The 12592-nt window shown below is 39.5% G+C and overlaps 1 protein-coding gene across 1 annotated transcript in view; it reads left to right on the top strand.

Annotated features, from left to right (window-relative positions):
* edar (ectodysplasin A receptor) overlaps positions 1–12592 on the top strand; it is a 58804-nt gene that overhangs the window by 29519 nt on the left and 16693 nt on the right. The window contains exons 4-6 of the mRNA XM_017717953.2: positions 117–298; positions 4431–4519; positions 12301–12378. Of these exons, the coding sequence (XP_017573442.1) occupies positions 117–298; positions 4431–4519; positions 12301–12378 (349 nt within the window). The remainder of the gene's footprint in view (positions 1–116; positions 299–4430; positions 4520–12300; positions 12379–12592) is intronic.

Raw genomic sequence — 12592 nt, 5'->3', positions numbered from 1 at the left:
CATTCATATTCAATTATGGCATGATTTTCTTATGGCCGCTGATGATTAGGAGTTCTAAGCCTTAAGAAGCGCTTGATGTTCTTTCAGGGTTTTATTGAGATTGTTTGTGTTTTCAGAGCTGCGGTTACGGCACCAAAGACGAGGATTACGCCTGTGTTCCCTGCCCGGCGGGAAAGTTCTCTAAAGGAAAGTATGAAATCTGCCGGAGGCATAAAGACTGTGACTCTCTGTACCGGGCCACCATGCTGACCCCGGGGACGCCGCAGAGCGACGCCGAGTGTGGACCCTGCCTGCCCGGGTGAGTGGACACTAACACTCTAAAGAAAATAAGACCTCAGTATCACTACATAATACATTGCAACTCAGATTAGCCACTGTTTCGAATGAATAATAATAATAATACAAATACGAGATCATTTTCATGTTTTAGGGACTGTCCAGTAGTTCTGTCTTTTTACCAAGAGATTCGAAAAGCTGTCGGGAACCTATTTGGAGTTTTTTCATGGGTTAATCTTTATTTTGGGAACTACTTCATTTAGTACGTATTTAAAAAGATGGGTTAGAGTGCGGAGGTGAAATTTCCACAATGTGGGACTAATAAGGGTCACGTAATCTTATTGTTCTTCAGTCGTGGGCTGGAGGTCAGGTGAAGGTCACCGGTTTGATCCCCAAAGCTGACAGTACATGACTGAAGTGCCCTTGAGCAAGACACCTGACCCCCCACTGCTCCCTGTGGTTGAACACTTTACGGGAGGAGGAAAAAACCTACTTTACTTTTAATGTAAGTCTATGGAACCAGACGTCTTTCCAAGCAAGACCAAGTCTTTTGGTCCATTCATCATGAAATTGTGTAAAGGCCAACGGGCATTTTCAAATTATGCATATCAAAAACTGGAAAACTACAAGATACATGCATATATATATATGTGTGTGTGTGTGTGTGTGTGTGTGTGTATATATATATGTATATAAGCATCTGTAAATGGGTAGCTTTTCATCTAAAATCTAAAAAACATTAAATAAACTACAAAGTAAAATGTTAATGGGGATTTGAATCTGAGCATTTTTATGATGTTTCTACGTGGAGCTGCACAGATACAGACGTTGACAGTGGTGCCACCGACACCCCGCCGCTCTGAAATTGGTCACAGCGCTGCTCGTCGCTGCCGTCTCGTTCAAAGAGCGCTGTGGAAACAGCGAGGGAGATAAACTGTTACAGAGCGGTGCTGTGTACGGGCGCGGGCTGCGAGGGTCTCGCTTTTACTGAACCCACTTAAAGAGCAAAGTCTGGTTTCAATTGCTTTTAATGTAAATATACAAAGTGCAGCTTCTTAAAAGAACATTATTGAGTGTGTTTAATATACTCTCCCAGGCTGCTCAGGGCCGCTGCCTCCTCAAAGCCCCGACCGGTTGCGCTCATTTCTTTTTTTCCCGGGCCGGGGCCGAATTAAAACGTTATTTCCTTTCAGTGGTCCAATCTAACGTCTTTGATCCAGAGAAATGTGGACAGGCATCGCTGATTATATTATATTTTGATAATAGTTTTATTAGATTTCTTCTGTTTGATGGCCGAGCGAGTCGGAGTTCGTAAAACAATACACAGACCTTTAGAAGCCCGGAGTAATTACTGAGCTATTTAAATTATACGCTTAACTTTTTTTTATTTGTTTTGATGTCAGAAAAAAACCTGTAAAAACTATAAAGGATGCAAAACAACACTGTACCCACAAGAACAAAAACCTCTCATCAAACTCAAATCGTAAGGAAGAATCTCCTCTTCTACTTACTAACACATGAATTGAAAGTTTGAAATATGCACTTTTCATACAATTTCTCCAAGTTTTAGAGAGCTACACGTAAGAAATAACTATAAAACTAAAAAACGACGGATAATAAAATTAACAAACGGCTTAAGAGAGAAAGGCAGCAAAAAACTGCATAAAAACAAGAACAAAAACTGTAAACATTTGTTTTAAACATTATTAACTGAAGAACGTAGACTGTATTGACCTTTCTACTGAATTAGTTCAGTTAGTAGGTCCCACAGTAAATAAAAAAAATAAAAATAATAATAAAAAGTCGTATTTGGACCTTAGATATTTAGAGGATTATGTAATAATCTATTTAAACGCAAGGCAGTAATACAGATAGAAATAGGCTATATATGTACAAAATCAGAGTCTGTGCCAATAAATTTACCTAAATTTGAACCTTACGTTTAAATTTTCAGTGCTGTTTTTAGAAGATCCTTTTGATGTCTTTTATTCTAAAGCTGAAAGATTTAGATTCATCACAAGTTTAAAGTTTTACGTTAAAAAAAGCCTCAGAAAATGCTGTCCTAAGTTTTCCTGTCACTACAACAAAGAAAAACAAAGACTTCTAATCTGTGGGCGGGGCCTTGTTTTAGCCACACCCCTGATTTTTAGAGCAGGAACCGAGGCTGCAGCCCTGTCCACATGGCGAGCAGTTAGATCCCTTTGTTTTGAAGTCCCAAAGTCGGAAAATCAGTGTGGAACATTAAAGATTGTCACTACCAAAACATTTTGTACAGTTAACTAACCGCGTTTGTGTTTTCATGAAAAACGGGATGATTTTATGTCTGTCCAACTGTTCAAACTGAGATTTCTAGTCATGTACTGACTAGCGTTTTCACGTTACTCTCAAAATGAGAAATCTGAGCATCACTACCGTAACAGTCACTGCTGAAACATTTGGTAAAGTTAGTGACAAAATGTGATGTTCACTCATTTGTTTTAATAAAATAAACATAACTGAGATACAGAGTGACTCAGAGCAGCTGAGCACAGTTCAGTAAAAGATCCAGAATGATCGTTTTTAATTCAAGCACTTTTTTTTTTTTTTACCCAGCAAATTCCTTTCAAACTTTCCAGCGGAAAAAATATACCAATAATAATTTGTGACAGTTGGATGTGCGTGACTGGATGACCTCCTTTTTAAAAGGAAAAGCTACAGCCGGTCGCATTCCATGGAAAAAAATACTTTCACCACATGAAACATGGTTTACAAAAACTGACCGTTTTATTGTTGAAAATTTAAATGGGGAGTGAGCCCAAAATACAGAGCCCTCAAATTCAAAATGAGCTGAAATGAGGATATTTGGCTTCTAATGTTGCTCTTTGGGCCCAGCTGCAGACTTCCTGAAATGAGCTGGTGAGGAAGGGTTCGTTTTCAAACCCAGGACTGTCCAGGCCTCTTTTCCTATTTCCTGACCAGAACCAGCAGATCGGTACGGTGGAAACCAGCACCAGGCAGGAGCTCACAGAGTGATACAGTGTGATAGAACACAGTAGGAGTCATGATCTAATACAAAGTGGTTTGAGAGCATCTCCCAGTTTATTACTAGTAAAGGTGCAGTGTGTAAGATTTAGTGGCATCTAGTGGTGAGGGTGCACACTGCAACCAACTGAATCCCCCTCCCTCACCCCTCCCTTTCCAAGCGTGTTGTAGAACCTCCGGTGGGTGTCCATCTTCTGTCGTGATTTTGTTTTGCTCCTTTATGTTTTTGCTTCTTTGACGGCGATGATTCACCCTCCTTCACTATTTCTAGTGCTAAATAATACGTTTGATCCTCCCTTTGTCAAAATTTTGGATCTAAAACTTCTCACAAAACATTTAGCCATCATCGGCAGCAACCACTGATTATTCTTCTTTCTGTATCTTCCAAACCGGAGCTACAGCAGCACCGAATTCAAGCTGCCACTTCAGCATAAACACGTGAAAGGCGCCCCCTGGAGCCAGTGTTTGGTTTGGCTGTTCTGGGCTACTGTAGAAACATTGTTAAATGTCTAATTACTGTCAAGAAAAATATGCAAAAGATCTAAAAAATACCCCAAAACTCTTCACTTGATAAAAAAGCAAATAAACTAATAAACTTTGTTTGTAATTTGAATGTATTCAGCAGTTTGAGTGCTCAGATTAGTTGTTCCATTTAGCTAATAGAGCTCTTAATGTTGTTAGACATTATCAATATTATCAGTCGAGTCTGTGAGGTATATGACTGGTAAAGGTTATAATGTTATAATAATAAACAGTGCACAACCAGATGTTCTTCACATGGAAAAACACTGGAGAAATTAAAGGAATATTTTGGCATGAAACTCACACAGTACTCTAAATTTAGTCGGTCAGCCAAGAACGGACGTTTACAGACAAAAACGTTGCTTTTTTGCTAATGTACTTTATTCCATGTTAGTCCATGTAGAAAACAGTATGTCAGAAACCTCACAGTCAAGTCTATTGGAGATTACTTAGGCATGCTTAGGCATGCAGCACCACCTAATTGGTGGGATATGTGCTTCCATGACATGTCAGCCACATTGACATCCTTACTAATTTAGGGTCAGGATGGAAAATTGGTAAATAATCATGTCTTATGTTTCATAAAACAACATTGTTCTTCCTTCCTTCAGGTACTTCAGGTTCTTGGAGAGCCGGCCAAGGAACATTTACGGCAAGGTGTGTCATTCCTGTCAGAACGCTCCGTGGAACACCAAAGAGTGTAAGAGGACATTTTTCTATCTATCACGTGACCAGGCTGATGGCCTGGTGGGCTAACCAGTCGGGCTGTCAGTATCAGTTAGATTAGTAATTAAGTCATCTTGATGATTAATTGAGTAATTAGAGTTTTAGAAAAAGGGTCAGACAATAAAAATGGACTAAATTGAGAGCAACTGCAGTTTAGTGCTATGAAAGGTGCAGTGTGTAATATTTAGTGGCATCTAGTGGTGAGGTTGCAGATTGCAACCAACTGAATCCCCCTCCCTCACCCCTCCCTTTCCAAGCGTGATGTCGCCTGTCCCGATTTCATTTTGCTTCTTTGTTTTTTGTTAGTATTTTAACTAAATCATAACAGACCACATGTATATATATATACATACACCAGCATTCGTAAGTTGGAAATCATTCATTATATTAAAAGTACTTAATCTATAATATTGTATACAGTGTAATGTGCGAGACAGCGAGAAGTTATTATGTTATATTAGTTAATAAAACAACTATGAACTGTAAATAGGTGAAGGTCAGTAAGATTTGGTCACCCATTTTCAAATACTAGCCATTCTGTATATTAACTGTGTTACAGGTTCAGTCTTGATGCTTTCTTACATATTATGGAATCATCTACAGCTCCATTCGTCCTAGAAAACTCTTTACAACTTCCAAAAACTGTTTGAACCTTGTACAATATTAGCATCATATTTAAATCATTTTATTCATAGATCTGCAACAAGACTTGGTTTCATATCATTCCAAGCATTTGAACAGTGTAGTGTATATATAGAAAATAAATATCCAACTCTATTAAAGATGTAAATGGATTATTCCACTGAATTCAGTTCAAAACACATTTTGGACTTTTAACCGATTTGTGTGTTTTTTTGCGTCGAGTGACTTTAAACCTTAATTATATTCGCTTTCTTAAAACAAATGACTGAATATTCCATTTTGTCACTCACAAAACAACTACACCACTTACGATAGTGACCATTTTAGCCCGTTTTGTGAAAAATGCTATTAGTACATGAGTGATAAACACAGTTTGGACAGTTAAACACAAAATCATCATATTGTCCATTAAACACGGAAAAGTTTAGTTCTTTGCAGAAAATATTCGCTTCGGCAGTGGCAATTCTTACATGTGGGTCGTTCTGCTGAATTGGTTCAGTCGGCTTTGAGTGACTTTGTGCCTCAGTTACGCTTATTTAATAAAAACAAATGATGTTGTGTCACTAACTTTACCAGATGTTTCGATTGTTACTGCTCCGGTAGTGAAGGTTTTAGCTCATTTTGAGATTAAATTGATAACACCAGCCAGTACATGACTAGAAAACGCAGATAAAATCATCATATTGTTCATTAAAACACAAAAAGGTTTAAAGTTTGTTTTCCTGTATTGACAATTCTGAATGTTCCTCCCTGATGTTCAGACTTTTGGGCACATTTACTTTAAAGCAATGGGATCTCACTGCTCGCCATGTGGTCATGAGGGACAGGGATGCAGCCTCACTTCATGCTCTAAAATACAGGGGCGTGGCTAAAATAGGGCCCCGCCCACAGACTAAAGCTCTGTTTCAGTAGTGAACTACAGATTTTTCTTTTAAAAGATTTAACTCATGATAAGTTGAAAAAAAATTCAAGAAAAATAAAAACACTGATATAAAAATAAAGTATTATTTTCACAATATATATTTAAGGCTTAGGGTTTAGGACAAACACCTCCGAAGAGAAATACCCTATAAATGAGGATTTTCTATATATTCAGCTGATTACCGTCTCTGTTAGTGCCTTAGATTTAACTAGATCATGTCATAATCCCTGTAAATATCTGATGTCTGAATATTTCAGTGTTTTTAAATGTGTTAATGCTTTTAATATTAATAATATTGTTTAATATTTAATTTAATATTTAATAATAGTCCATATAAATGTCCTTCAGACTCTGTTTTGTGCTGTAAGTGTGCAGTGGGACGTTTTAAGCAGCGTCGTTGTCGTGTAAACTGACAGCTGATCACCGCCGACTCCTTGATGAGGTTCTTTCAGTGGATTTTTTTAATAGAGTATTTAAGTTTAGCAGATTAATCGTGACATCTCTACACCAGAGCCGTTTCTCTAAAGCTTTTAACAACCATCTCACACAAGCTCGTCGCTTTCTGTGCTCCTCTCTCTGCCTCTTTAATCCTCCTTCTCTCCTTCACCTCTCCATCTGTCCTGCCAGTACATAAATACTCAATTACGCTAAACGCTTCCAGTCGCGCTGTGCTGGCTTTCTGGGTTCTCTTTTAAAAGAGCTTAGCCCAGAGCCCACACACACACACAGATACGCGCCCGTGCCTCGGAAACCCAGAACCCTCGACCGCGACCCTTTTAATGGTACAAATAGCAGGTCATCAATAAAGCTGCGGCTAGCGAGCCGGAGGCCTGCCTGGAGTCCATCAGCGGATGAATGTGATGAATATTTAAAGATTTATTTGCCTTGCCTTGGCTGGGGTTTGGTGTTTGGCAGATCGATGCTAACTCGCTGATTAAGAACGCATACCTGAAGCGCTGAGTCTGAGGAACCGACCACAGTCGCTGTGACGCACAGCAGAGCCCGACACCACCGTTTTGGAGGTGGGACGAAAAATAGGAGCAGCTCTGTTTTATTTCGTTTCAATTTCAGTGCATTAAACCCATCAAATCAAGCCGTTAACATTTCCAGGCCTATTACTCCGTAAATACATGAGTTATAGGACTGACGAATAGACGCCTGTTCAAAACACATCCCAAAAAAAAGCGCCACAGTCAGTCAGCAGTCATTATTTTACCGGTAATAATAAATCGCAAAGCATTTACCAACATGACATCAGTAATAAACTGCTGGACGAGTGAACCGCTGATGTCTAGACTTCAAAAAAATGCAGATAAGTATTTATTTATTTATTTATTACTCTTTTGTGTATGCACAAAGAACCAAAAGCTTTAATGCATCGCGTTTAGATTCCCTGTCACACATTTTTCTGAGAAATGCCCGAACAAAGAAACTACAAAGATCAATAAATAATACGTGGTATTTTTTTTTATTTGTGGCACAAACCGAGTTTCCAGAGTGTTGAGATTTTTTGATGTAGGTGCAGACTATATCGGGGCTGTTGGAACAAAACCTCGTATCTCTATTTTTGTCGTTGTTCAGTTTTTGAGATAATTTGAAAAAGCCTGTTGTCCTTTACACTGTATGTGAATTTCGTGATGAATGGACCAAAAGAAACGGCCCAAAATGACTTGGAAAGACGTCTGGTTCCATTGACTCCCATTACAAGTGAAGTAGGTTCTTTAAAGTTACCATTTTGGAGATATGAGGTTTTGTTTCCAACAGCAGTGATATGATAGAACCCTAATGAAAATAACATTATCAATGTCAGAATGGTCCAGGAAAGCACTTTCTATCTGCCCAATCCATCCAAACTGGGTAAACTGCCCAATATGGCAAACAGTGGGAGCTAAAGGGGTTAAGCCTGATTTGGGGATTTGGGATTTGACTAAAATGGCAAGCTAATAATCTTGTTTATAAATCAGTGATTAAAAAGCTGTTAGAATATCAAATCATAAATCAGTCAGTCAAGACAGAAAACACCGCTTCAGCGCCACATTTCTGAACTATAACATGTCTGTAAATAAACTTTTGTCACACTAAACAAATGTTATTGTTCAATTTTATGGCAGTTTTATAGCACTGATGTGTAGTTTACATCCTCAGTCGGTCCAAAAAAGCTAGTTTTCAAGAGATTCTGACAGATTGAGACTTTTTTAACATGAAAAACGTTTTAAAAATCAATAGTTTTTACATGACAAGTTGTGCTCATTCAGTCGGTTCATCATAAGAGTGATTTTATGATTTATCCCTTACATGATTTATCTACAGTGGCACTGTGCAAAATGAACACAGTGCGGAAAAATATTCATGTTCTTCAGTTTTAGCGAAGCCATATCATCACATCAGTTCACCAAATGATCCCGTCAGCCGGATCAGATGGAGGGAGATGCACAGCAACAGCCGCATGTCATTAAGCTGAAGTAAAAACCCAAAAGGCTGCGTTCTCCGAGACGTACGGCTTGGTGAAGCCACCCTGTGGAAGGACTGGATTAATAAAAGATGGCACGGAACAACAAGCAGCTGCTTGGCAGGCGCTTCTCCTTGTAGTGGCTCCATAAACATGATGCATTACCTCAAGAATTGTTTTTAAAGTGGCAAATTGTATCAGTACGAGATCAGAAACTCTGATCAAAATGCTAATTCAGTGTGAGTGATATGTTGCATATGCAAATTACATGCAATATTAATAATTCCATAATAGTTGGAAAGCCGTAGCTCAAGCCGTAGCTCATTCCAGACTTCAGGCACTCCACAGAGAAACGGTTCCACTAGTTTCCAGCCAGGCAGACCTTTTCAGAGTCTCTAATTGTTTTTCTTTAGTCGGGACGAGCAGGAGAGACGAGGCAGGTGGAGGTACGTTTTAATGAAAGGCCTCAAACCAGTGCGTCTAATGTAAAACTATGCAGGGGGAAAGCGTGGAGTCGCTTGTTTTGGGGTAAAGGCATGCTGCCACTTGCCAGGTAATCTGCAAATTGCATTCGGTTTGCGTATAATAATTAAAAGTTTGGAGGGCATAAAAAGATTATTAACTTGCTTCTGCTTGCAGTGAAGCTCAAAAATGCCTCCTGTCTCCTTCCACTGTCCAGCCTGTCTGATATGCCTTGCAGGCCTGTCACAATTTAGACGGAACCAAAGGTGAATTCTCCTTCGTCGTTCTCCTTCACTGAAGCCGTTTCATATAATTACAAAAAAAGTTATTATTCAATTCCGTTTAATGTGCATTAAATTGAAAACGGTACAAAGTATGATATTTGATGTTTTACGTTTTTTGAACTCTGGAAGTTTACACACATTCCAAATTTGTTGCCTGCAACCACCACCGTGTCACATCAGCTTTTCTTTTAACAACACTTGATAATCATATTCGGACTGAAGACACTATCTAGTTTTGAAAGATAATTTTTTTTGGGTAATAATAGTTTTCAGCTGCACAAATGTACACAGTCTTCTTTGCCGTATAATGCACCAGACCTTTTCAATGGGAGGCGGTTCTTGACTGCAGCCAGGCCCGTCTACCACCCACACTCTCTGATTATATAGCCATGCTGTTGTAACACATGCAGAATGTGGTTTGATGATGTCATGAAAAAGACATCATCTAGAAGGCAGCATATCGCTGCTGCTACTACAAAACATCTCCAGTCTCCAGAATCCTAACTTTACAGGAGAAGGAAGAAACCATATAACCAGACTTTTTTCCAGGTCATTTTGCATAATTTCTATTGGTTCTTTCATCATGAAATTTACACACAAAGTGTAAAGCAACAGGCATTTTTAAATTATGACAAAAACTGAAAATTGATAAAAATGGAGTTAAAAGGTTTAGTTCCAACAGCAGCAATGTGTTGCTCCAAAATATGTATATATCATTCAGTGATGCTTTCACAGATGTGCAAGGTTCCCTCTAATGCAACCCCCCCTCCCCCCACAATGACAGACTCAGGCTTTTGGACTTTATGCTGGTAACAATCTACATGGTCTACTTATTCTTTGGCCCAGAGAACATGCCATCAATCTGTTCATCAGTCCATTTCAGATGAGCTTGAGCCCAGAGAAGTAGGCAGTGTTTCTGGATGTTGTTGACATTTGGCTTCCACATAGTACAGCCTCAACAGCAGTTTGTCAAAGTATATCTGAAGCCATGTGGTGATATCCATCACAGAAGCATGTTGTCCGTCCTTCACGAGTGTCGAGTTGAGGTTTTCAGCCTTGCCCTTTAAGCATTTGATAATGTAATGAACCTAGAGGGTGAAATACGAAAAATTCCTGTAATCTTTCTTTGAGGAATGTTATTCTTAAACAGCTGGATTATCCACTAATACTTATTTTTTGGGTGAAAGTGGTGGCCCATCCTTGCTTATCAACAACTTGGCCTTTCCTGATGTTACTTTATACCCAATCATAATTACATCATCATTTTAAAATGCCTTTTGAACAGTGTTCCTAGTCTTAAATTGCCCCATCCTAATTTGTGGAATGTGTTACAGGTATCAATTTCAGAACAGACATATATTTATAATAAAAAACAAAGAATAATTAAGTTGATAAAATGAAAAATTACAAATCTTGTTTTTGTATGGTTTTCATTGAAGTACAGGTCAAAGTGGATTTACTAATCAGTGCTTTCTGTTTCTAATTTGCATTTCATGTGTGTTTCTGGAGATTTTGCATGAGCATGTTTACTGGTACTCAGTAAGACTAGCTTGGTCTTCTGTACAGCTGGCCTCTCTCATCAGAGCACCCATAACACATCTCCTGACTGACAGGGCAAAAGGAAATTCATGAGGAAACCTGACACAAGTTGAGATTAATAATCAGTCATAATTAGGAGCCCAAGGCGCTCAAAACCCATTTTTGCTATTTACGCTTTGGACGGCTTCCTGAAGTCTGGCCAAAACGGCGATCAGGTTCCACTTAGCAGTTTGTGCATCACTGATTTGCTTGAAATGGGCTTTGAACCTCACCGCCGATGATAGACACTGAGCTCCAGTTCGTGGGCAAGCGTCCAGTGGCTGGAACCTGCCTCATAAGGTCACAGTGTGGTGGAACTACATGGATTAGAAAAAGGAGTTTTTCTAATTAAAGTGAGCCATAAGGCACCGCTTCGTACTTGCCAGCACCTGAGCACCAATAAAAGTTGAGTAGAAACAAATGCCATGGGAGGCCAGGCTCATTTCAAAGGGGGAAGCTAGCCTTAGCTTCTCTGAAAGGCCAGTTAGCATTAGCCTGACGTTGCTGCTCTTTCAGAGCTGTTTACCACCACGTTAAGCTGTTAAAATGGCTGTGGTCAAAACAACATTCCAGGACTCGAACCTATGTTGTCGAAGCCACCACCGCAATAAAAGCGGAGCTAGGAGCAATAATGTTTACTGCGGCAGGGGGACTAGGAGAGTCCCTGGCAGGAAGTGGTTTTAAGGGTTATGATGCTAAATGAATTTTTTTTTCCATTTACAAACCATTAAAATACAACCAAATGAGGAGGCTATGAGCGGATTCCTCTGCCAGTTTATTAACAGTGTGAATACAGTGCAAGGTTGTCTGGAAGCGTAATGTGTTGACTCAGCTGAGGTTTTAGCCACAGGACTGTGGTCTGCAAGATCAGGCTTGGTGTTGGGTAATGATGTAGTGCTGCTGGTTGCATCTCTGTTGTGTAGAGATACACTGATGCTGGGTAAACGAATAATTTGTCAAAGAAAAAGATCAGCCACGACATTTTTGCTCTCTGAATTTTGCTTCTTAAGTTCTAGCACTGGAGGCTACAAATGATCACACTATTGCACCAAGGGGGAAAAAAATCACAGACAAAGTTTAAACAGCTACTATTTTCTTAGCCATGCTAATATACTGTGTTAATTCACAGATAGCAGCAAGTCTGGTAGTGATTACTAGGCAACATAGCTTGGAGCAAGTGTGTTTAGGCATGTAGTTAGCACCATGCTATTTGTTAAGGTATAAGCTTTCAGTTCTTGTTAGTTATATTAGCATTGTAGCTGTACTTGAAACTGAAGAAGCCAACTTCTGACACCAGTGCGCTTAATTATACTTGAAGTAAGGCATGGGGGGCTGTGCAAATAAGACTCCATTCACGTCTTCATTTATTCTCTTTTATTTTAGTCCTGATGTCCCTTTAACGTCCTTCTTTTTCGCAGGCATGCGGACGACACCATCAGGACGCGTCCCTGGAGTCTCCTCTACCAGCGCCACCATTTTCACACACGCCGAGAAAGGTTTGACCCCCTGTCATTTAAATCAGACTAAGCCTACGTTTGCCCAGCAGGTAAAAGTGGCCCAAATCCGACTTTCTCACCAAATCCGTTCACATTGTCTTTTAAATGTGGTTTTATGTGACATCAGTCTGAACAGATCAGCTCCTAAACCGACCCGCATGCACAAAAGAACAGAGCTTCACGCGGCTCATCCAGAGGTAAACAGTCATGACGG

Source organism: Pygocentrus nattereri, chromosome 6, assembly GCF_015220715.1.
Source record: "Pygocentrus nattereri isolate fPygNat1 chromosome 6, fPygNat1.pri, whole genome shotgun sequence".
NCBI lineage: Eukaryota > Metazoa > Chordata > Actinopteri > Characiformes > Serrasalmidae > Pygocentrus > Pygocentrus nattereri.
Note: the sequence above shows the minus strand (reverse complement) of the source record. Positions and strands in the feature narration are given on the sequence as shown.